A 26,377-nucleotide genomic window follows, 5' to 3' on the forward strand; every position below is an offset into this window, starting at 1 on the left:
CCCCCCAACCTGAGAGCAGGGACCAATCATAGCAGAGTCCGGCACCGCCACGTCTGGACAATAGGGTTATATATAGGGCCGAAACGACCAGTAAGAATTTAGTTTGCTGACGAAGCTTCTTAGATAAGAGGCGAAATGTCCGACACCTTCAAAAAAGTACAGATGAAGGCTGAAGAAAACTTTTCATCATTTATAGCAGGGGTGTCAAAGTCATTTTTTGCCGCGGGCCGCATTGTAGTTGTGGTTTCCTCTCGAGGGCCGTTAAGAATTTGGGGAACCCATTAGAATGTTTAAATCCCTTCAAATATTACATATTGAGCACACAGCAAATTAATGAATAACTCGTTTTCAAATCTGAAGTCAAGAATAAAGACTTTTATTGTGGTTGACATCCAAAAATATGACATTTTGGCTCAGATTTTAGTAATCATCATGGAATTTAACAAGTTTGGTTTGCTTTCGCGGGCCGAAAAAATGATGTGGCGGGCCGGATTTGGCCCGCGGGCCTTGACTTTGACACCAGTGATTTATAGTATTTTTTTTACCTTTCAAAATAAAAAGACTAATGTTCGTTGTACTAAGTTCATTCTGTCTACTTCATATCTAATGTTAAGCAGATTCTTTACTTACAGACAGTGTAGGTGTCTGTAAGTAAAGAATCTGCTTAACATTAAAAAGACTTATGGATGCTTTATGCAACTTCTATGGAGATACACAAACTATTTGGTGGGGAAGTAAATTGTGTCACTTTTTGAAAACAAACAGAACCTGCTTGACAAGTTTGAAAAATAAAATGTGGAGCATCGGAAAACAAACGCAAGTTAGCCAAATACAAATTTGCCGTTGAAAAGCACAACGCCAGCAACTCGACACCGAGCACTGGGAGAGCAGTTCAAAGAAGTACAGATGACGGCTGAAGAAACCTTTTCATCGATGGACCATTCCTGTACGACTGACAGTTTACACAGACGGAATGACTTACGTCTCGGACTTGCGGGCTGAAGTCTTCCTGTTCCAGAGGTCTTCTGGCGTCTGAGAGGAGCTGTGGAAGAATCCAAAGCAGCGTTTGTCGCTTCCGACGTAGCAGACGGCAGCACCCCCCGGAGCACTTTTTTTTTCCGCTCACCATTTCCCAAATGTACGGAAAGAGACGGTCGCCAAAATACTCGGTGGCCTCGATGGGCAGCTGAGCCGGGAGGTTGTCGATGGAGCACATCAGGATGCCGTGACCTTCCACGCTGAGGCACAAAAGACACATTGACATTTCGTTGACAACTGCAACTATTTACCCAAGAAAGGACAAAATAGGAATTAGCCCTTGACTAATCAACATCAACAGCGCTAGCTGTTAGCTACACGGTGGAGGCTAAAACACTTTGGTCTTTGCTAATAACAACTACACCGTTAGCTTTGTGCTACCTAGCTAGCAAATAGATAGCAATTGGATAGCAAATATCCAATTTAAAACAGATTCTTATCTTACAGACAGTGTATTGTGGGTGTTCAAATACCTGACATGTTTCGCCGTCTACTTCCGCCTTTGTCAGAGTGTAGGACACTGATGAAATCAAGTAGACAGGATGAACCTAATACAACTATGGATAGCAAATAGATGCTATCCATTTGCTATCTATTAGCTATCTGGCTAGCTAGCTATGTAGCTGGCTATGTATTTGTTTCTATGTATTTATTAGCTATATGGCTAGTTAGCCAACTGTCTAGCTGGCTATCTATTAGCTAGATAGCTAGCTTTCTATCTATTTGAGTTACTTCTGGGTTGAGTGAACGCTGGCGCATGTGGCTGCCGCTGCTCACCCGCAGAAAAACTGATCCTGTGACTGTAACAGTACCTTGAGAGTTTTGAAAGGTGCTTAGAAATGAAATGTATTATTATTATTCAAATTTCTATTTCCTCTCGTTCCCTCAGATCCTCTTCCCGCACCCCCACCCGTCTCAGCACAATGAGGGACAGAGCTTTCAGCTGCTCTGCCCCCAAACTCTGGAACTCACTTCCTCCCAACACTTGTAACATCGTAACAAAGGTGCTTAAAATGAAATGTATTATTATTATTATTATTTTCAGTCATGGCTTACTTTGGACCTTTTTGTTCTGATGGCTTTGATTTAGTTCCTGTTAACCCTATTTAGTACAATTTCAAATGCACCCTGTTCATCCCTCCTTCTTTGGGGAAAAATGCATAACAATAATAATAATTATTATTATAAATAATAATTAAATAATAAAATAAAAGTATAAATAAATGAATGAATACATAAATAATCTGAACCCGGACAAGCGGCAGAAGCTGGATGGATAATAATAATAATAATTATTATTATTATATATAATATAATATAATTATTATTATTAGTAGTAGTAGTAGTATTACTTATTACTATTATATGAAATAATAAAATAAACCAAAAATATAATATAAATACATGAATACATAAAACTATTATCCATCCATTTCCAGACCAAATATGATATGATATATGATATGATATCAGTGACGTGCAGTCAGGGGAGGCAGGGGAGGCTGTGCCTCACCTGTCATCATGGAAATATCAAATGACAAAATAAATTAAACAGTTATATTTATTTAGTGATTTGTACTTTAACGGTCTTTTCCATTTAACTTCACCATTTTGGATTTTTTTTTCAAAATCGCTGAATTTTCACATTTACCGTTCAAATATTAAGTGGAGACGAGTGGTGAGGCAGCAGCCGGCTGAGCCTCACCATGGATTGCGCAATCACTATGCGAACTGGTGGCTTGCTCTGCAGTGAGACCGCATTGCTGTCCCTCTGCATATCGCTATTAAAGTGTTCAAAAGCTTTTAGTATATGAACTAAATTTCTACAGTTTAGCTGGCGTATATAATGTACAGTCACTGTACATTATAAACACTGTACTGCAGTGTTTATTTTATTTTTATCAAAACTGCATAGGTGAGGCACACAGTTCTCCTGCCTCATGACACGGGGCGCTGGTGATTAGAGATTCTTCTTGCGACTCCTCGGCTGCAGAATAATAGAATTAGTGACAGCAAGCTACAGTTAGCAAGTTAAAGAACAACCGACGTCTCCGGACAAGTTGTGTCCATAATTTGTAAAATGTCTTCAAATTACTTCTACTGGGCGTATTTTACAAAGATTCCACCGCATATAGCTATATTTTACGGTTTAAGACTCGCGCTGAATATTCCGGTCTTGTTTTTGAGTTGGTGACGAGTCCGTACGTGACGTCACTGAAGGAACGCCCCTGACCGAAAAAAAGACACATCGTAGCAGTCCTTCCATCACGTCAATGTATTTTGCTGTAGTTGTTTGGTCTGAAAACCTCATGTTGCTCCAAAAAGCCGCCAGAAGAGGGCGACCAAGCTCCATGGAAAGAATTTATTAGCCTGTGGAAACGGCCTCAATGGAGCTGGTCGCCATTTTCTGCCTCTTTTCTGGGATGCTACATTGCAGTCCAGATGCCTCAAAATGACACGGAAGGACTTCTTTAATCGATTGCAAACATGTAGGCTTTCCTCGGATGAATAATAATATGAAATTATAATAAAATAAACGTATAACGGACAGTTAGGACGGCGAAAAAAATCATTGGCACCGCCCTACCCACTCTCGAGGACTTGCACACTGCAAGAATCCAAACTAGGGCGCGGAAAATCCTACTGGACCCTCCGCACCCTGCCCACCACCTTTTCCAGCTACTCCCCTCAGGCAGGCGCTACCGATCCATGCGCACCAAATCCAGCAGACATTTAAACAGCTTCTTCCCCCAAGCCATTAACTCTTTGAACTCTTTCAACAGTAGCCAAAATGGAACTGTATAGTGCCACTTAGCATTTTTTTTTTTTGGACGACGATACTAGTGCAGCGTGTTCTACCGGAAACAAATTCCTTGTGTGTTCTACATACTTGGCAATAAAGATGATTCTGATTCTGATAAATAAATGAGTGAATAAATAAATAAATACATACACATATATATAAATATATATAAATCCATCAATACATAAAACTACTATTAATCCATCCATTTTCCAGACCAAATAATAATAATAACAATATTATTAATAATAATAATAATAATAATACAGTAAAGTCTTGTTATATTGATAGTACTGCTTATTATGATACTATTTTCATTTCCCAGCAAATTTATAGTCTTTTATGGTAAAATTAGTTCCGGTTAGTACGATACCCAGTTAGTACGATAATCTGGTTACTACGATGCCCTTTTCATCTCCCGCCAGCCAATTTGGTCTGCTTATATCGATACAAAAGCAGCTTAAATCTGAATCAATATTTGCTTAAAGGACAACCGACGTCTTTGGAAAAGTTGTGTTCATAATTTGTAAAATGTCTTCAAATGACTTCTACTGAGCGTATTTTACAAAGTTTCCATCGCATATAGCTATATTTTACGTTTTAAGACTCGCGCTGAATATTCAGAAAGTCTTGTTTTTGAGTTGGTGACGAGTCCGTACGTTACGTCACTGACGGAACGCCCCTGACCGAAAAAAGGACATATTGTAGCAGTCCTTCCATCATGTCAATGCATTTTGCTGTACTGCGTCATGTAGGACCAAAAAGAGGCAGAAGAGGGCGACAAAGCTCCCATGTAAGGAATTAATTAGCCTGTGGAAACAGGCTGATTAATTCCCTACACGGCTTTGTCGCCATGTTCTGCCTTTTTTGGGTGCGACATTTCCCACCCGATGCCTCAAAATGACACGGAACAAATTCTTTAATCGATTGCAAACATGTATGCTTTCTTCTTCAGAACTATTTGAATCATATAACTGGATGAGTAACCAGAAAGCATATTCTCCGAATCTGAAGCCATTGTTTTGATTCTCGAGTAAGGCAAGATGTCTTGCCGTGACACCACGAACATGAGGCCCTTCTGAAACTGGCCACATCCGGTTTCAAATTGAAGTACTTTTTAGACACTTTAAGTCATTTTTATTGGTGTTTTGCATTTGACAAAAAATATCATACTGCGTGTTTTGGGTATTTTAGATGCTATAAAACGTTTTTCTGATGTCAGTTAGGAACCACAAAAGTGACGTTGATTGTCCTTTAAGGATTTCAATACCACCATTAGTGAAATCTGTAAACGGCGTATTGTTTGATTTTCGGCTAACACCGTTTCGGCTTTTCCACCGACGGATGGTAATTAGTATGAGGTAAGTATTAATCAATCTTTTGACGTTAAGGAGTAAATATTTGTATAATTTAGAGGGAAGATTCAGTGAATAGACTTAGTGTTTTCAGATGTGTTCAATATTCTTGGCACTAGCTTTAATGATAAATTATGAAAGTAAACTTATGGTATTTCTTGATCAAAGAAGCAATCTCTTGTTTGAAATAAATCAATACACTTGTATCTTAAAGATTAATATGATAAGTAAATCTACAACAGTAGTAAACACACAAGGGACGCATGCAGGTACAAATTGGAGTTGTGAAGCTCGTGAAGTGATGGAGATAAGATCCGCACGAACAATTGAATTATTGAAACAGGTAGCATTACAGTTTGAACTTTACTATCCACGAGAACAATTCTAAACTATTGAATTCGTGAAAAAGGTGATTACAGTTTAAACTTCAAAGCAATCAGGGGGCAATTAGTGAAGTGAATATTTAAATCCAGTTACACATGACCAGCTTTCGTGTCTTGCACTGTAATCCTCGAGCACTATAAAAACGGTGTCGCAGAGTTCACATCTTTCATTACTGCTGCAATAGCTTCTGAAACATACCGTAGTCTTCTTATATGCAGTATAGCTGTTCAACACCAATTTCAAGCATGGGGAAACGTAAGAATTGTGATATCGAAACGAACTAGAAGGCAATAGTGGCTGTGGAGGAGAATCCAACAAGGCGCAAATCCTCCATTGCAAAAGAGTTCGACGTGCCGCAGAATACTTTATCAACGTGGTTGAAGAGTAAAGATAAAATAAAGACAGCATACGAAGCGTTAAACTTCGGCCCTGCATCAAAAAGGATGAAAAAGGCAGCACACCCTGATGTTGAGGACGCGGTGGATACCTGGATGAGGCAAGCGAGGAACCATAACATCCCTGTAGTGATGAGTGATGCTACAGACCAAGGCAGAAATACTAGCAAAAGAATTGGGCCATGACGACTTCAAATGCTCCAAAGGCTGGTTAAATCGGTTCAATGTACGGAAGGATCTGAAGCTACGCAAAATTACTGGAGAGGCCAAGACAGTGGATCAGAAGCAAGTTGACGACTGGCAGAATGGCAGACTGCAAGAGCTGCCGAGGGATTACAAACCCGACAACATCTACAACGCTGACGAAACTGGTTTGTATTACAAGCTGCAGCCAGACAAATCATATGTCTACAAAGATGAAGATTGCAGCGGGGGTAAACGTACCAAGGAAAGACTTACAATCATGCCGTGCGCAAACATGACGGGGACCGAAAAGTTAAAACTCATTGTTATCAGGAAAGCAAACAAACCAAGGTGCTTCAGTGGCGTGAAGAGTTTGCCGGTCCCCTACAAAGCAAACAAATGCGCTTGGATGACGTCAGACATTTTCAATGAAGGGCTTCAAAGCTGGGATAAGAAGCTCAGGCGTGAGAAGAGGAAAATATGCTTGGTTATCGACAACTGACCATCCCATCCCACTCCAGACAGCTACGATCTGAAATGCATCAAGGTGGTGTTTTTGCCGCCGAACACCACAAGCCATACACAGCCCATGGACCATGGAATCATTCAAAATCTTAAAGTCCACTACAGAACAATATTTTCACAAGAGGGTGTCATGAAAGTGATGCAAATGGGGAAAGAGCTGAAATGGACTGTTTTGGATGCCATTAGGGCAATTTCCAGAGCATGGTGTCCGGAAATACCATCAAGAACTGCTTCCGTCACTACAAATTTGAACAAAGCAGTGAAGAAACATCTGCAGCTGATGAAGAGGATAAAGAGGATGAAGAAGACAACATTCCTCTTGCAGTGTTGGCTGAAAAGCTAAAAGTCGACGACATCGCATCGTATGTTGCAGTTGATAATGATATTGCGACATTCCAAAGCTCGTCAGATGCAGATAGCGCAGCAGATATTCAAGCTAAATACAGTAGAGTCTCGTTATATCGATATTCTCGGGAGTCTGAAAAAATATCGATATAACCGTACTATCGATATAGCCGATCCTGCGCCGAACTTCATTAAATGTCGGCAATACAGGTTATGGCATGTAATTTTCTCCTTGAGTTCATGGATTGTGTATCTAGCATGCTTTTGTACTGGAGTGAAAAATAAACTTATGCATTAAATAAAAACATCATTGATTATTTTTATAACGCACTCTCGCAATTGTGACTCTGAGTAGCACTCGACATTGTACACACGAGAGAAACCACGAACGCCAGCATGTACATACTGTATGAAAAGCAGTGATTATTGCAAGCGATCTGAATACAACACAATTAAATAACTATAATTATAATTGGAAAACAATAACTGCAACGTTTACATTACTTACGTTGATAAAGTATTCTGCGGCGCGATGGAGGATTTGCTTCTTGTTGGATTGCCCTCCACAGCTACTACAGTATTGCCTTGTACTTCATTCCGATATCACAATACAGTAAAGTCTCGTTATATCGATTTTCAAGGGAGTCCGAAAAAATATCGATATAACCGGGACTATCGATATATCCGACCCCATTTGTATGTAATTTTCTCCGTCGCGCATAGAAATAGTATCGATATAACCGGGACTATCGATATATCCGATATCGATATAACGAGACTTTACTGTACTTGCGTTTCCCCATGGTTGAAATAGGTGTTGAACAACTATCCGTATATAAGAAGACTACAGTATGTTTCAGATGCTATTGCAGCAGTAATGAAAGATGTGAGCCTGCTACACCGATAGTGCACGAACATGACATGCTGGTCACGTGACTGGGGGGATCTTTAATATAGCATGTAATTTTCTCCTTTTTTTAATGACTACAGGTACAGTGAGACCTCGGTTTACGAACCCCTTGGTTTACGAACTTTTTGGTTTACGAACGTTACATTTATGACAATTTTACCTTGGCATACAAACTAGTTTTCGGGATACACACGGAGCTGCCACAATGAGTGATGTGTCGTTCGCGAACGAGCCCGTTCTCCTAACAAGAAAATGGTAGCCACCGTTTTTGTCCTCTATTCCCCGCCCCTAGTCTTCGGTTAAAGCCACGTGATTGGTCAAGAACGCAGCAGTGGGGGAGGGGGGTTACAGACAGAGAGAGAGTGAGGCCGTTCTCCAAAAAACAAAATGGCGTCTTTGGTTAAAGCCACGTTATTGGTCAAGAACCCAGCAGTGGGGGGAGGGTGAACATTAAAGAGACAGGCAGACAGAGAGAGAGTGACAAAACACACACACGAAAGGGAGATGACAGAGCTTGAAACAAAAAAAGTGTGAGAGTGTGAAAATATTGAGAAAATGGATAGAAAACAGTTAAAATATCGAATCAACCAGGCTCCACAAATAACCCGCACAAGTCATCTGTACACTTGATGCAAAAAGCTATCAACCCAACTAAACAGATCACAACTGATGAAGAACTAGATACAATTATCACAGAGAAAGCACCTACATAATGCTAAGGAAACCGGACAATCCATTCCATCAAGCCATCAACGACCATCACAAAGGTAAATAAAATGACTATTTTACGGTACAGTTTATTTCTTTAATCATAATACTATAGCAGATTTATGATACATAAAATAAGGTATATTTTGTGTAGTTTTAAGGCTTAAAAAATTACAAAGTAGAAAATTATATTTTATGGGGACCTGGGAACGGATTATTTTGATTTTAATGGTTTCCTATGGGAAAATAATTTTCGGGATATACACTTTTCACCTTACACACTCTGTCCAATTAAGTTCGTAAGCCAAGGTCCCACTGTATTTCTGTTCTAAAATTCAACCAATGCAAAATCCTTACGCTTCAGCAGACAAAACCATAAACATTGTTGCAAAAAAACAATTGCATTCATATACAGTACATAACACTGCAACGTTTACATGACCTATTCTGCAATACTGTACGTACTTAAAAAAAAAATCTTCCATCGTCTTCTGCTTCCCCTTTTCACGTTTTAACACAAAAGATTCAATATTGTTTCACATTTCTAAACAATGTGATACATTTTCTCTCGACTCTAAGTAAGATCGTAATTCCATAACGCACATTTACAACGCTTGTGTCTTCGTTGGAATAGGTGTGTATGCAGTTGGTTCTTCATCCTCATCATTCTGGGAATCTTCTGGGACATTTTTGGCTTGAATTTCTGCTGCGAGGTCACAATTCTTACGTTTCTCCATGGTTGAAATTGGTGTCGAAGATGCTATTGCAGCTCTGCTACATAGAGCAAGACACGAAAGCTGGTCATGTGACCAACGGTGTTCCCGATACAGATTTCGATAATGGTAGTACTGCATAGAAATTCCTAAGCAAATATCGATTCAGTTTAAGCTGCTTTTGTATCGATATAAGCAGAGCAAAGTGTCCGGCGGGATATGAAAAAGGGCACCGTAGTAACCGGATTACCGTAATAACCATATATCGTACTAAACGGAATTAATTATACATAAAAAGACTAGAAATTTGCCGGGAAATGAAAATAGTATCGTAATAAGCAGTACTATCAATATAACCAATATCGATATAACGAGACTTTACTGTATGCCCCAGAAGATTCCCAGAATGACGAGGATGATGAGGATGAAGAACCAACTGACATAGCATACACACCTATTCCAACGAAGACACAAGCGTTGCAAAGTTTTATGGAATTACGAGTTTACTTAGAGTCGAGAGAAAATGCATCAGATTGTTTAGAAATGTTAAATAATATTGATTTTTTGTGTTAAAAGGTGAAAAGGGGAAGTATTGCAGAGTAAGTAATGTAAACGTTGCAGTGTTTCTTTTCCCTACATGTATTTGTGTTGTATTCAGATATCTTTTTTTCATATGTACATGCTGGCGTTCGTGGTTTCTCTCGTGTGTATAGAACAATGTCGAGTGCATTATTGAATATTTACTCAGAGTCACTATTCCAAGAGTGCGTTATGAAAATAATAAATGTTGAAAAAATGTGACCCATCTGACTTTAACCGAATTGTGTTATTTATATGAATGCAATCATTTTTTTGCAACAATGTTTATGGTTTTGTCTGCTGAAGCGTGAGGATTTTACATTGGTTTGAATTTTAGAAAAGAAATAGTCATTAAAAAAGTTATTATTTCATTCATAAGTTTATTTTTCACTTCACTACAGTACAAAAGCATGCTCGCGATGGAGAATAAGAAGTTATCATGTTTAAAAGTCTATGAGAAGGTTTCTTCAGCCGTCATCTGTACAATTTTGAAGGTTTCGGACGTTTCGCCTCCTATCCAAGAGGCTTCGTCAGCGAACTCAAGTCTTACTGGTCGTATCGGCCCTATTTATATATCCCTAATGTCCAGCCATGGCGGCGCCGGACACAGCTATGATAGATCCCTACCTTCAGGTTGGGGGGAGCAGAGGACCACTCCCTGTGGCCCCACTGATAGTTCCTACATTCCTGACTAACGACTGGCCCATTTCCCCCACTCCCACCTCATCAGCATTACGAATGTTGCCTAACCTGTTTTGCCTAAGCAGGCTATTGTATGAACGATGCAAATTGAACCTCACCCCACCAGACCGGTTTAATGAAGGATTTTTGTACGACTGAGAGCTTACACAGACATGTTTAAAAGTGCTTAGCTGGCCAAACAAACAATAGGCCCACAGTAAAGGCGCATATGGCCACAGTGAATCTGAGTGAAACAGACACAGCAAGGTAAACTGTCAGCTTCATCTAGAACAGTGGTGTCAAAGTCATTTTTTTGCCGCGGGCCACATTGTAGTTATGGTTTCCTCTCGAGAGCCGTTATGAATTTGGGGAATCCATTAGAATGTTTAAATCCCTTCAAATATTACATATAGAGCACACAGCAAATTAATGAATAACTCGTTTTCAAATCTGAAGTCAAGAATAATGACTTTTATTGTGGTTGACATGACAAAAATGTGAAATTTTGGCTCAGATTTTAGCAATCATCATGGAATTTAACAAGTTTGATTTGCTTTCACGGGCCGAAAAAAATGATGTGACGGGCCGGGTTTGGCCCGCGGGCCTTGACTTTGACACCTGTGATCTAGAAGATCCGGCCTTGACTTGGGATACTCCTTTATCACCAAAGTTATTTACGGCTTGAATATCCTGCACAAGCGCTGCAATTAGCCAGGTTACAAACTTATCAGTTCATGGAAAAGACAAACAATTAAAATATGCTCAAAACATCTAGAGGTGTGGTATTATAATCAAGAAAACTATGTTTTACTAATGTATCACTCTAATTTGCATGTATTCTCAATAAATAGCTTGGCAGAGGGGCGCAGAATTCAGACGTATGTCATAGATGACTGCGTTTCCTGCCGGCAGTGGGGACAATCTTTCTGGTTCCGAGTCTCTGTCCACGGTGTTTGACTGTCATATCTCTGACAGCTAGTCACGCAATCCATGAACTCAAGGAGAAAATTAGACGCCATATCAAAGATCCCCCATTTATCGGCCACTTTTAATGCAGCTCGCCGCAGGATCGGATATATCGATAGTCCAGTTACATCGATATTTTTTCCGACTCCCGAGAATATCGATTTAACGAGACTTTACTGTAATAATAACAATACTAATAATACTAATAATACTACTACTACTACTACTACTATTAATAATAATAATAATAATAATAATAATAATAATAATAAGAAGAAGAAGAAGAAGAAGAAATCATAAAATAAATACGATACATAAATACATACATAAATAAATACAACTATTGTCCATCCATCCATTTTCCAGACCAAATTATAATACAGTAAAGTCTCGTTATATCGATATCGGATATATCGATAGTCCCGGTTATATCGATACTATTTCTATGTACGCACGGAGAAAATTACATGCAAACAGGGTCGGATATGTCGATAGTCCCGGTTATATCGATATTTTTTCGGACTCCCTTGAATATCGATATAACGAGACTTTACTGTAATAATAACAATACTAATAATACTACTACTACTACTACTATTAATAATAATAAGAAGAAGAAATCATAAAATAAATACAATACATAAATAAATACAACTACAGTAAAGTCTCGTTATATCGATATTCAAGGGAGTCCGAAAAAATATCGATATAACCGGGACTATCGATATATCCGACCCTGTTTGCATGTAATTTTCTCCGCGCGTGCATAGAAATAGTATCGATATAACCGGGACTATCGATATATCCGATATCGATATAACGAGACTTTACTGTATTATCCATCCATCCATTTTCCAGACCAAATTATAATAATTGTAAAATTCCTCACTGTGGGACTATGAAAGGCTTTCTGATTCTGATATTGGTTCACTGTTTTGTGCCCCGTTTTTGCACTGGTTAAGAAAATGGAAAAAAAAAAGCCAAGCAATCTTTCAAATAGGAAATAAGAAAATGAAAGACAACAATTAAGTCCATATTTTTTCAGTTTTCAATTCCCGAATCAATTAGCCATTACCTGTCGTGATCAATGTGCTGATCGGCGTCGTACATGCAGAAGGGTTTGTCGATGGTAGTGCAATCGTTCATAAACTGGATGGAACCGCCCGCATCGGCCGAAATGTCGCAGATGGCCAGCAGCCTGCCGCAAAAAAAAAAAAAAAAAAAAAAGAGGCACATAGCAAACGTGCCGGATTGCGACGATGGCGGCGGCCTGGTTTACTTGTGCGGCAATTCGGGCATGCCCTCGCTGGTGGCGCCGTTGCTCCTGGCGGGTCTGAGCAGCTGCTGGGCATCCAGCCGGCGCAGGAGTCTCGGCGTCTGAGGGTCCCAGTATATGCCGTTGATCAGGCAGTTGGTATATGGGGCCACCTGTCACCGACAACATTCGCGTCAGCCCACCTTCAATTCCATGACGGCACTTCATAATAATCATATTATTATTATTATTAGTAGTAGTAGTACTATTATTATGGCTACTATTATTACTACTACTATTATTATTATTACTACTATTACTATTATTACTATTACTACTATTATTACTACTATTATTATTATTAGTACTATTATTATTACTATTACTATTATCACTATTATTATTATTATTATTACTATTACTACTATTATTACTATCATTATTACTATTACTGTTATTATCATTATTATTATTATTATTATTATTATTATTATTAATTGAGCAGATGTAGGCAAACCATCAGTAATGCGTCTTCAGTTGACCTCATTCAAGACATCTTGAAAATCTATCAGCTGGCTATCTTGTTATCTAGCTGGCTATCTAGCTATTTAGCTAGCTGCAGTATCTATTAGCTATATAGCTAGCTAGCTAATAGCTATCTATTCGCTAGGTATTAGCTATCTATTCCTTAGCTAATAGCTATTTATTCGCTAGCTATTAGCTATCTATTTGCTAGCTATTATCTATTAGTTAGCCAGCTAGCTATCTAGCTATTTAGCTAGCTACAGTATCTATTAGCTATATAGCTAGATAGCTAATAGCAATCTATTCGCTAGGTATTAGCTATCTATTCCTTAGCTAATAGCTATCTATTCGCTAGCTATTAACTATCTATTTGCTAGCTATTATCTATTAGTTAGCCAGCTAGCTTTCTATCTATTTGAGTTATGTACCCGTATTGAGTGAACGCTGGCGCGTGTGGTGCCACTGCTCACCCACAGAAAAACTAATCTCGTGACTGTAAAGTGACCTTGAGAGTTTTGAAAGGCGCTTCGAAATGAAATGGATTATTATTATTATTAATATATTTTATTTTCAAGCGCTGTTCAAAGCTGTCAAGGACATTTTAGAGTCACAAACAAGCATAGAAAAAAGAAAAAACAGATACAATAATAAATAAAGTACAATTACAGTGATACCTCGGTTTACAAATCCCTTGGCTTACGAACTATATTTCGGGATACACACAGAGCGCCACAATGAGTGATGTGTCGTTTCCGAACGAGCACGTTCTCCTAACAAGAAAATGGTAGCCGACTTTTTTTTGTCCTCTATTCCCCGCCCTCAGTCTTCAGTGAAAGCCACGTGATTGGTCAAGAACGCAGCAGTGAGGGGAGGTGGTTTAAACATGAGGACAGAGACAGAGAGAGAGTGAGAAAATTGAAAACATGAAATTTTAACTCGTTTCAACTTTGATAGTTCAAAGGCAGAGTGTAGACTGCAAGGTTAAAATTCCCATCAATCAGGCTCCACAAACAACCAGCACATCTGTTCACTTGATGCAAAAATCCATCAACCCAGCTAAACAGAACACAATTGATAAGGAACAAGGTAAAATTATCGCAGAGAAAGCACCTACAATGGATCATTCCTCAAGATGGTGAAAGAAAGGCTACGTTCCTCATCAAGTGTTTCATGCTGATGAAACTGGCTACTCCATTCCATCAAGCCATCAACGACAATCACAAAGGTAAATAAAACAATGTTATTATACAGTACAGTTTATTTCTTTAATTATAATACCATAGCACATTTATTATACATAAAATAAGGTATATTTTGTGTTTAGTTTTAAGGCTTAGAAAATTAGAAAGAAGAAAATTATGTTTTATGGGGACCTGGGAACGGATTATTCTCATTTTAATGGTTTCCTATAGGCAATTAATTTTTTGGATACACACTTTTCGCCTTACTCTGTCTGGGAACCAATTAAGTTCATAAGCCAAGGTTTCGCGGTATAAATAGAAACTACAGATGAAGCTACACAAAAAATGTGATTTTAAATAGGTGGGTTTTGAGAGGGTTTTGCACTGCATATTTATTTTATTATTAAATAACGTATAAAAAATAAAAGTATAAAGAAATGAATGAATGAACGAATAAATAAATAAATAAATAAATAAATAAATAAATAAATACAAAAAAAGGGGGCGGGAGGGGCAACAGTGAACCAATATCAGAATCAGAAAGAATCAGCAAGCCTTTAATAGTCCCACAGTGGGAAATTTTGCAATTATCATAATTCGGTCAGGAAAACGGAGTTATGGACGAATTATTCATTTAATAATAATAATACATTACATTTTAAGCGCCTTTCAAAGGTCTCAAGGACACTTTACAGTCACAGACAAGCATAGGTTGTATAATAAATAAAATCACAAATAGAATATAATGAATTAAATACAATTATAAATAGAAACAAGAGAAAGAAAGAAAATGCGATTTTAAATAGGTGGGAAGAAAATCAATGTTACGAACGTTGGGAGGAAGTGAGTTCCAGAGTTATATATTCATGTATTTATTTATTTAGCTAGTTAGCCAGGTATGTATGTATTTATTTATTTATGTATTTATTCATTTATGCATTTATTTGTACTGTATTTATTTATGCATTCATGCATTTATTTATTTATGTATTTATTTATTTATTTAGTTATGTATTTATGTATGCATTTATTTATTCATTCACTCATACTCCTATTTATTTATACTTTTATTATTGTTTAATTATAAAATAAATAATTTCTATTATAATTATAATCATTATTATGCACATGACAACAAATGACTGACAGTCGCGGTGGCGCGCGCTGGCGGGTACTGACGCTGGTTCTGAAGTGGGAGGTGTAAAGTTCCGGGTGGTTCTCGTACTCCATGGGGTCATAGATCCCGTCGCTCTTCCTCATTAGGTGGTGGTGACGACTCAGGACGGTGGCGTACACTTTCGTCATATCTAAATGAAAAAAAAAAAATCAACTGTTAACACTTTGGTCATTGCTAATAACAACTACACAGTTAACCTTGCGCTACATTCTAACCACTACAACATTGTAATCATCTCCAACATCAACAACGTTAACTGTTAGCCACATGCTAAGCGCTCAATTGTTAAGACACACGGTGGAGGCTAAAACACTGGTCATTGCTAACAACTACAGTGGGGCCTCGGTTTACGAACACCTTGCCTTACGAAATTTTCGGTTTACGAACGTTAAATTTATGAAAATTCAACCTTGGATTAAGCACTACTTTTCGCGATACACACGCCCCACCACGGCTGGCGGAGTAATCTTCGGCGGAAGAACACCAAAGCACATGACGGAACAGCGCCCCGGCCGGCCTGCCTTTCCACACCCCCTTTCTCTGAATGCACACGTAGCGCAGATCGAGAGAGAGACAGCCGAAGAAGACACAAAACAAAATTACAGTCGAGGAGAATAAGGAGATCATTGAGAAACACGAACAAGGTGTGCGTTTGTCTGATTTAGCGGCCCGGTACCGAATCCACCATTGCTACCATCCTTCGCCTAAAAGCGTTACACAAAAGCTTTATTTACTCGATGCTTTCACGTGATTAAAGGCTTGGCATGATGTTACCCTTCGATCACTGAAAGCAGCATGGAAGAATTTGTGGCCCGCATTTATCCTTGAGAGGGACTTTGAAGGATTTGATCCTCATGACTGTTGTTTTGGACGACATTGTTTCCATTGGATAGAAAATGGGACTCAAAGTGGATGAAGATGACATCGAGGAGCTTGTTGCTGACCGTAGTGTGGTCCTCAACACAGAGGATTTGATTTGCCTTCAAGAGGACAAGCAGAAGCAACCCATTCAGGAGTTGTCATCTGAGGGCGAGGAGAAGGAGATGGCTACAGCATCAAGTGCATTGCACAGTTCCATCCAGAAAAGACTGTGGCTATGAGAATCATCAACATGATGAATGATAATGTGATGCCTCAGTTTCGTAAGACCTTTCAAGTCAGAAAGCAACAGGTGTCAATTAAGAGCCATCAACGACCATCACAAATGTAAATAAAGTGACTTTATTATACAGTGCAGTGTATTTCTTTCATTACAATACAATAGCACATTTATTATACATAGAATAATGTATGTTGTGTGTAGTTTTAAGGCTTATTTAGTTGAAAATTATATTTTATGGAGACCTGGGAACGGATTATTCTCATTTTAATGGTTTCCTATGGGAAATTAATTTTGGGGATAGACACTTTTCGCCTTACACACTGTCTGGGAACAAATTAAGTTCGTAAGCCAAGGCCCCACTGTATACTGTTAGCTTCGTGCTACATTTTGACTGCTACTACATTGTAATCATCTCCAACATCAACAAGGCATGTGGCTTTTAGCCACATGCTAACCACTCAATTGTTAGCCACTTGGTGGAGGCTAAAACACTTTGGTCTTCGCTAACAGCAACTACACCGTTAGCTTTGTGTTACATTCTAACCACTACAACATTGTAATCATCTCCAACATCAACAACGTTAGCTGTTAGCCACATGCGAACAGTCCAACTGTTAGCCACATGGTAGTGGCTAAAACATTGGTCTTTGATAACAACTGCTATATCATTGTAATATCAACAATGTTAGCCGTTAGCCACTTGCTAACCGCTACTGACCACATTAGCCCAACAAGCACATACATTGTCACATTTTCCCATAAATGTACATAGAAAAGGCAATTTATCAACATTCCTCCAATATTATTATTCAACCGTATGTATTTTATGAACAGAAAGCAAAAATATCAGACAACCATGAGCTATTTTACCAAAAACGTCAATAATAACGATACGTTAGCGACACTCATGAACAAGCTAATAAAGTTATACGCCTAAGTGTAGATGCCGCATTAGATTACTGGAAAAAAACACATAGTTGGGTCATGTCTGAACACAAATAAAGCTGTGAGTTATATGTTTGTCGCAGACACAAACATCTTAATAACGGCAGCGCGACAGTTAGCCGCTACGCCATTGATCACATCAAAATAATCACAAATATCATTTGGCACCTCCGGTTTCACACACGTCCTTCAGCTCGTGAGGCTCAACGTACTCCACGGGAAGCTCATTGATGATGTCCTGCGCTCCCTGCGGGGGATAAAGGCGATCGATCATGTGACTATACGGCCCGAACGGGAGCCGGAGTGATTTTCCGAGACGTGCCTTGGAGACGTTGCCGGTTCCGGTGAAGCAGAAGGTAACGGGACCGATGGACTTGGGCATGAGGCCCATGGAGATCTCGTACCCGCAATCCCGCACGGCCTGGATGGCCTGCGAGACGTTGCGGTAGTTGTGCGCCATGCCGATGTGCTGTCCGTGCACAGAGGTCGTCATTAGCAGTTAGCCGTTAGCATTATGGCCATTTTTTTTGCAAAGGGGGTTAGCACGTGGCAAGTACGGAGTGTTTGTTTTGTCTCTGCTAATCATTAGCATTCGGTGGTTAGCATCACGGCATGTGATCTGTGCCCCAATAAAATAATGGAACATACCACCTTTTAGCTATCTACTAGCTGGCTGGCTAGCTTTCTATTAGCTATATAGCTATATAGGTGGCTGGCTATCTGGCTAGCTATCTGTTGGCTATCTATTAGTTATCTACTAGCTGACTGGCTAGCTTTCTATTAGCTACATAGTTATCTAGGTGGCAAGCTATCGAGCTGGCTATCTGTTGGCTATCTATTAACTATCTACTGGTTGGCTAGCTTTTTTTTCTTTCTTTCTTACCTAATCAAGTGAGTGAGTGTCATCCAGCTATCTAGCTAGCTATCTCACTAGCTAGCTATTTGCTATCTAGCTGGCTGGCCGGCTATCTAGCTAACTATCTCTTAGCTGTATAGCTATCAAGCTGGCTGGCTATCTATGTAGCTAACTAGCTATTGGCTATCTATTCGCTAGCTAGCTAGCTTTCTAATTGTGTGAGTTGCCGCTGCTCACCCACAGAAAAACTGATCCTGTGACTGTAAAGTGACCTTGAGAGTTTTGAAAGGCGCTTAGAAATGAAATGGATGATGATGATGATTACTATTGGATTGGATTTATTAGTTTATTTATTATTATTATTATTATTATTGTTAGTAGTATTATGTGTTTGTGATAGCATTTAGCATCACGCCGTGATCACAATGCTTTCGTTGCGATTCAAGGATGAGCGGATGATTGCAGTGTCATATAAATAGAAAAGCAACAGAGTTTACCATGAAAGGCGTGTGGTGGCCCAGCGCCAGGAAGCGAAGACCCAAACCGTGTAAAATATTGATCATGCCTGGAGAAAAAGAACAACAGAGTTCCACATTAACCGGCTGGAATGAAACGGGAATGAAAATGCTCATCGTTGTAACGCTGCCCGGATTGCTGTAGCGAACAGGTGTCAAAGTAGAGGCCCGGGGGCCAAATTTGGCCCGCCACATCATTGTATTCGGTCCGCGAAAGCAAATCCAACTTGTCAAATACCATGCTCATATATCGAGCTAGCTAGCAACCGAGGTAGCTAGATTTCTTTCGACAGCATTCAGCTAGCTGGCTAATCCCTTACATCACGGGTGTCAAAAATCGAGCCCCAGGGACCAAATCTGGCTCGCCGCATAATATTTTTTGACCCGCGAAGGCAAATCAAACTTGTGGAATTCCATGCTCATCTATCGAGCTAGCTAGCAAACAAGGTAGCTAACTCTCTTTCTACAGTATTAAGATGGCTGGCTAATCCCTTACATCACAGGTGTCAAAGTCGAGGCGCAGGGGCCAAATCTGGCCTGCCACATCATTTTATTCGGTCCGCGAAAGCAAATCAAATTTTTGAAATTCCATGCTCATCTATCCAGCTAGCTAGCGATCGAGCTAGCTAGCGCTCTTTCTACAGTATTCAGCCAGCTGGCAAACCTCTTACATCACAGGTGTCAAAGTCGAAGCCCGGGGGCAGAATTTGGCCCGCCACATTTTTTTATTCGGCCTGCCAAAACAAATCAAACTTGTAAAATTCCATGCTCATCTATTGAACTAGCTAGTTAGCGATCGAGCGAACGAACAAGCGCTCTTTCTTCAGTATTTAGATAGCTGGATAAACTCTTAAATCAAAGGTGACAAAGTGAAGACTCGGGGGCCAAATCTGGCCTGCCACGTCATTTTATTCGGTCCGCAAAAGCAAATCCTACTTGAGAAATTCCATGCTTATCTATCGAGCTAGCTAGCTAACGATCGAGCGCTTAATTTAGCGAGTTAGCTAGAACCAATTGACATTTGACACGTACGCCGTTAGCTAAAAAAAGGTTGCCAGAATGGAAAGCTAGCAGCTTTTAAGAAAGAGCGCTAGGTAGCTAGCACTATTTTTATACAGCTAGCTGGCTAATCCCCTCGACCACAGGTGTTCAAGTCAAGGCCCGGGGGCCAAATCCTGCCCTCCACATCATTTTATTTGGCCCGCAAAATCAAATCCAACTTGTGAAATTCCACACTCATCTATCGAACTAGCTACCTAGCGATCGAGCTAGCTAACGAGCGCGCAAGCTAGCAATCGAGCTATCTAGCGCTTTTTCTATAGTATCCAGATGCCGAATCGCCCGTTTTTACCTGCCACGCCGGCCCACTGCCCGAACGCCACGATGCGATAGCCGTTGGCGTCCACCATCTTCTCGTAGTCGATCAGACGGACCTCCTGAAGACGCACCAGGAGAAAAAAAAAAAAAAAACGTCGGAAGCCGCATAGGAATGAATAGAAACTCGTTGCCACGGAAACGCCGCCCGTCCTTTTTCCTTTGTTTACGCACGAATGAACGCAAACGGGTTCAAGAAATGATTGAAAAAAAAGGGAAGAAAAGCGCCTTGATGATTTGGTGCCGCTTCACCTTGGTGAGCAGGTCGTCCAGAAGGCCCATGTTGGCCTCCTGCGCCTTGATGGTATGCGAGAAGAAGGCGTAGGTCTTCTTGGGGATCACCTTCACCTCGGGGGGCCGCTTCACGCCCAGGATGAGCGACGCCTCCGAGATGTCTTCCTGGATGACGGCACCCGCTTTGGTGTAGAACTGAAAGGCAAGAAGCCGCGCGTGTGAGCCAAATCACCCCCCCACTATGACACCAATGGAAATGCCGTTAATCCGTTCCAAGGGGAGTCAACCTTTTCGTGGATGGCCCTCCGGTTGGACGGCTGCACGAGGACTTTCACTCCATCGTGGGTGAGTTCACGGACGTGGCGAGGTGCCAGGGGCGCCCGCCGCTCCCACGGGTTGACGTCCTCTCGCCGGATGGCCATGACGGCCCGGTGGTGCGTCTCACGCCGTTGTCGTGGCGAACAGGTCATACGCCTCCGGCCTTGGTGACTCAGGAGGCGAAACATGGCGTCTGCTCACAATAGAAGATGCTTGTTCCGCCTAAATTTGAAGGCAAGGGTGTCCGAGTCATTTTTTTTTTTCCACGAGAGGGCCACATTGTCGTGATGGTTTGAGGAAGCCTTTAGAAGAGGGGTCTCAAACTCGCGGCCCGCGGGCCAAATGTGGCTCCCGAAATAATATTTTGCGGCCCGCCTTGATATGAAAGATTAATGTTAGTGAGGCCCACGTGATTGATATGAATGAAACTTGTGTGTGGAGCTGAACAAGTAGGAAAGATAAGCAATTTTTAGGACAATTAATGTTCAATATTTTCTTTATGTTAAGAAAGTTAAAGATTAAAGAACTGTGAATACAGACATTTGAAACTTAAAATAATTAGTTTTCCTGTGGTTTTTTTCAATTGTCTGTACAGTGAGACCTCAACTTACAAACACCTCAACTTACAAACTTTTTGTCTTACAAACGTCAAATGTATGAAAATTAAACCATATAATATTTTCATAATACACACCCACGACGGCTGGCGGAGTGATCTTCGGCGGAAGCACACGACCGAACAGCACCAGAGGTTAAGTTACCAACAGTCCTTATGGAAGGTGACTCTCCTTCCATAAGCCATCAACGACCATCAAAAAGGTAAATAAAACTTTATTTTACAGCAGTTTATTTCTTTAATTACAGTCCTCATGTATTGTGCCTCTCTTTCCAAACAGCAATGCCCTTTGACCTTTGACCGTCGACCTCCAATGCCATTCCATCAAGCCATAAATGACCATCACAAATGTAAATAAAGTGACTTTATGATAGAATGCAGTGTATTTCTTTCATTACAATACAATAGCACATTTATTATACATAGAATAAGGTATGCTGTGTGTAGTTTTAAGGCTTATTTAGTTGAAAAGTATATTTTATGGAAACCCGGGAACGGATTATTCCCATTTTAATGGTTTCCTATGGGATTTTTTTTTTTTTGAGATACACACTTTTCGCCTTACACACTCTGCCTGGGAACCAATTAAGTTGAGGTCTCACTGTGACTGCCTTATGATCATTAAATTATTTTATTTATTTATTACTGGTTCATTTATTTTTTTATTCATTTTTCTATTTATTCGTTTAATTCATTTTTTGTATGTTAAAAATAAAGCTTTTGAGACCATTGGAATGTTTTATCTGTAATTTACTTGGAAAAATTTTCGTGGAAAAACAGATGCGGCCCAGCCTCACCCAGACTCGGGTAAATTGAGTTTGAGAGCCCTGCTTTAGAATGTTTAATCTCCTCTAAATATTACATATTACATATTACATAGGTACCGCTGCTCGTTCCTACCGACTGCTGTCAGGCTTCGCAATTCTCAATAATCACATGTGAAAAAAAAAACTGGACACTTGTAAATATGGGTTGATGCAATATATCAAGATGCCTTTCTTGATACTTGCACTATGTACAGTTTTTCATGAAGCGGTTTGTTGACATTTTTATTTTGCTATGTTTAAAATATCTTGTTTTCTATCCTTTCACCCACACCCCATCCCCTTTCAAATTGCTGCAAATTTCCCCATTGTGGGACGAATAAGAGTTTTCTGATTCTGATTCATATAGAGCAGAGGTCCCCAACCCCCGGGCCGCGGACCGGTGCCGGTCCGTGGGTCATTTGGTGCCGGGCCGCGCAGAAAGAATAATTTACATAATTTCTGTTGTATTTATTATCTGAGTCCGAACTACGTTTTATTTTGAAAAATGAAACAATTACCAGATTACATCCGTCTATGACTTACTCTTGACGCATATCAAAACGCTTGTCTAGGTCACGTGATACATACCGCTAAAATTAGCCCACCGTAGGCCAGCAAAAAAGACACTTTGGGTGTCATTGTCTCCCATTATCCCTAGATGGGACCCTCTCGTTGCAGAGAAACAAGCTCAGGGGTCCCAATGATTCGGTTGTAGTGAGTTGTATTTTTCATGCGCCTTATACAGTAAAGTCTCGTTATATCGATATTCAAGGGAGTCCGAAAAATATCGATATAACCGGGACTATCGATATATCCGACCCTGTTTGCATGTAATTTTCTCCGTGCGTGCATAGAAATATTATCGATATAACCGGGACTATCGATATAACCGATATCGATATAACGAGACTTTACTGTACTTGTTTTTGTGGTGTATCTTATTTTGAAGGCACGTTTAAACATTACCATGGTGACCGTAGAGGCTCAGAGACGATGTTGCATATGTTGTTGTTGGCGCGATGTTAACAGGACTCTGCTAATAAAGTTGTATACAAATACATAATGGATTTGGCCAGATTTGGCCCCCCGGGGCCTTGACTTGGACACCTGTGATCAAAGGGATTAGCCAGCTTGCTTCATAGAAAGAAAGCTATCTAGCTCGTTAGCTTGATAGATCAACATAGAATTTCCCTAGTTTGATTTGCTTTCACGGGCCGAATAAAATGACGTGAGGGTCGAGATTTGGCCCCCGGGCCTTGACTTGGACACCTGTGGTCTAAGGGATTAGCCAGATAGCTGAATAGAAAGAAAGCTACCTAGCTCGCTAGCTAGCTTGATCGATGGAATTTAACAAGTGTGATTTTCTTTGGCGGGTCGAATAAAATAATAATAATAGTAATGAAAGGTGCTTTTTATTAAATGTATTATTATTATTATTATTATTATTAGCATTAATAATCCATTTCATTTCTAAGCGCCAATCAAAACTCTCCAGGTCACTTTACAGTCACAAGATAAGTTTTTCTGTGTGTGAGCAGCGGCAGCCACACACGCCAGCGTTCACTCGACACGTAACTCAAATAGATAGAAAGCTACCTAGCCAGTAAGCTAATAGCTCGGTAGCTATATAGCTAATAGATAGCTACTGATGTGGCGGGCAAGATTTGGCCCCCGAGGCCTTGACTTGGACACCTGTGATCAAAGAGATTAGCCAGTTTGCTTCATAGACCGAAGGCTATCTAGCTCGCTAGCTTGATAGATCAGCATAGAATTTCACTAGTTTGATTTGCTTTCACGGGCCAAATAAAATGACGTGATGGGTCAGATTTGGCCCCTGGACCTTGAATTGGATACCTGTGATTTTAAGGACGTGGCGATGAGCGACTTGCTTACACAGATTCTGATGTTATTTGCTGTCACTTCTGCTCAGTTTTTTTTAACACTTGTACTTTTTCAATCCCAAATACACAAATGTAGACATTAGGTTTATTTAAAATCCTGGCTACAGTAGTGGAAATATGACTAGTCACTAGTCCAAGCCGGAACCTGGAAAAGGAACATGCGAGTTAACCATTTCCGAGCACTGATGACGTCGCCTCGTGCAGGTCGCGTCCGTGAAGAAATGATCGTGAAAGTGAAATGCAAAGAAAAGAAAAGAAAAGAAGAGGCCTGAGGGTAAATGAGCGACGCGTCGGTTGCGTTACCTTTCCTCGAAAGCGCTCCGACTCGCACCGGCGGGTTTCGGGAAACTCTCCCGAGTCACCACGCAGGCTAAGCTAACTTTGTGCGCTAACAAACTTCCCCAGCAGCTCGCCAGAAGCTCATCGAACCACAAGCGGCCAAGTGGCAGCTGTTCAGATTTGGGAGCACGTGGAGGATCCGCGACGTTTGTCTGCGAATTTTGGTGTTCGATTGGCAACAGTGTCACTCAGAGGTTAGAAGGGGGGAGGGTCATCAATACACGGGAACCATCCATTTCCGGTTACCGTTTCAACATTCAAAAAAAATGTATCTTGATTATTAAATCTGTGTTGTTGCTTTTCCATTACCATTTCAGATCATCTCATTTTCATAAACACTAAAATACACGGGAATATCTAATCTCTGTTTAAATTGTTTTTTTTAACAAAAATCCGATTTTACTCAAGACTGTGCAGGTAAATATTGTATTTTGAAAGGAGGGCAGAAACTATTATTTTCCAGGTTTTGAATGCCGGTTTCATGACTGTCTGGGACTTTTTCTGTTTATCTGTTTTGTTATTAAAACGCATTGTACAGACATCTTGGCAGTTAACACAAACCCGTAAAATTAAAGTGCGGTTTACGGTGCGAGGATAAAACGTAGCACGACTGGGACACCGCAACGTAAGCACTCACACAGGAAAGGGAATTGTACACCGGAACTACCTGACACTGCACCGGTTTTTAATAATCAGAGAAAACGAATTATTAATTATATTTATCAAATAAATTCTAAATGCTTAACTCGCACAATGGGGGTTATTGTTTGTGAAGGCTTTTTAACCAACCTAGACGTGAAGAGAGTCCTTCATCTAAGGAGCGCCGGCAAGCCCACTAACGGACGTGCGTACGCGTTGGCCATATTAGTAGGGGCAACGTACTCCTGAAATACAATGCATTAACATTAAAATGAAGTCGTTTCTCAACTGATTTCCGTTTGTTTTACTCTTTAGTCAATCCGAAAACAAGTGCAATCAATACAGAGTAATGTGGGAATGATCCCGCCCCTCAAAAAATATGGTTCGAAATCTAAACCCCCCCCCCCCCCCAAAAAAAAAAAAAAAAAAAAAAGAAAGATGATTCGTGAGATAGGAAGCAGCGGGATTGAGGGAAATGACAACAAGGACATTTATTTAACATAAGCATTCAAACAAAACAAAATCAAACGGTGTCGACACTTGCTTGTGAGAAGAAGGGCGGGATTCCTCTCACCAGGAGATTCAAGTACCAAGTAAAAAGTTTGTTCAACTTAAGGGAAGGGAACAGGAAGTCAAGTGTTCTGTGTGCTTGTTCATGTCATTGGACTTTTTGTCCACAAGGGCCAGTCGTGTCGTAAAACATTCAGTGTTGGGATCACAATTGACTTCTGAAAGAAAAGCCTTCTCGGGGGAAGTGGGACTTCTGATCAATCCAGGAACCAAGAACAACTCATTCAATTTAAAGTACAGTGATACCTCAGCTTACGAACTTAATTGGTTCCCAGAAAGTGTGTCTAAGGCGAAAAGTCATAATCCGTTCCCAGGACCCCATAAAACATTTTCTATGAAATAAGCCTTAAAACTACACAAAATGGCCCGGGGCGTACAACTTTTACGTCTGGCGTACAACTTTCAAAACGTCTTGGCCGACAACTTCTTCAAGAAAAAA

At 40.2% G+C, this 26,377-nt stretch overlaps 1 protein-coding gene across 3 annotated transcripts in view; it reads right to left on the reverse strand.

Moving 5' to 3' along the window:
- The window catches only part of aass (aminoadipate-semialdehyde synthase), a 50,651-nt gene extending 25,822 nt beyond the window's left edge, over window positions 1-24,829 (reverse strand). Inside the window, exons 1-12 of one of the 3 annotated variants that reach the window (XM_088995602.1) lie at window positions 24,694-24,829; window positions 21,037-21,289; window positions 20,768-20,944; window positions 20,493-20,577; window positions 19,124-19,191; window positions 18,093-18,239; window positions 17,939-18,017; window positions 15,726-15,853; window positions 12,865-13,013; window positions 12,661-12,783; window positions 1,127-1,238; window positions 983-1,042 (exon numbers count right to left, since the gene is read on the reverse strand). In XM_088995602.1, coding sequence (XP_088851728.1) covers window positions 983-1,042; window positions 1,127-1,238; window positions 12,661-12,783; window positions 12,865-13,013; window positions 15,726-15,853; window positions 17,939-18,017; window positions 18,093-18,239; window positions 19,124-19,191; window positions 20,493-20,577; window positions 20,768-20,944; window positions 21,037-21,255 — 1,347 coding nt within the window. In that variant the 5' untranslated portion in view covers window positions 21,256-21,289; window positions 24,694-24,829. Of the gene's footprint in view, window positions 1-982; window positions 1,043-1,126; window positions 1,239-12,660; window positions 12,784-12,864; window positions 13,014-15,725; window positions 15,854-17,938; window positions 18,018-18,088; window positions 18,240-19,123; window positions 19,192-20,492; window positions 20,578-20,767; window positions 20,945-21,036; window positions 21,290-24,693 lie in introns of all 3 variants that reach the window. The other 2 variants (XM_088995604.1, XM_088995603.1) reach the window with 2 other exon arrangements.
- Between the last annotated feature and the right edge of the window lie 1,548 nt (window positions 24,830-26,377).

This window comes from Hippocampus bargibanti, linkage group LG05 (genome assembly GCF_051943395.1).
Source record: "Hippocampus bargibanti isolate YZ-2025 linkage group LG05, ASM5194339v1, whole genome shotgun sequence".
In the NCBI taxonomy this organism is placed as follows: domain Eukaryota; kingdom Metazoa; phylum Chordata; class Actinopteri; order Syngnathiformes; family Syngnathidae; genus Hippocampus; species Hippocampus bargibanti.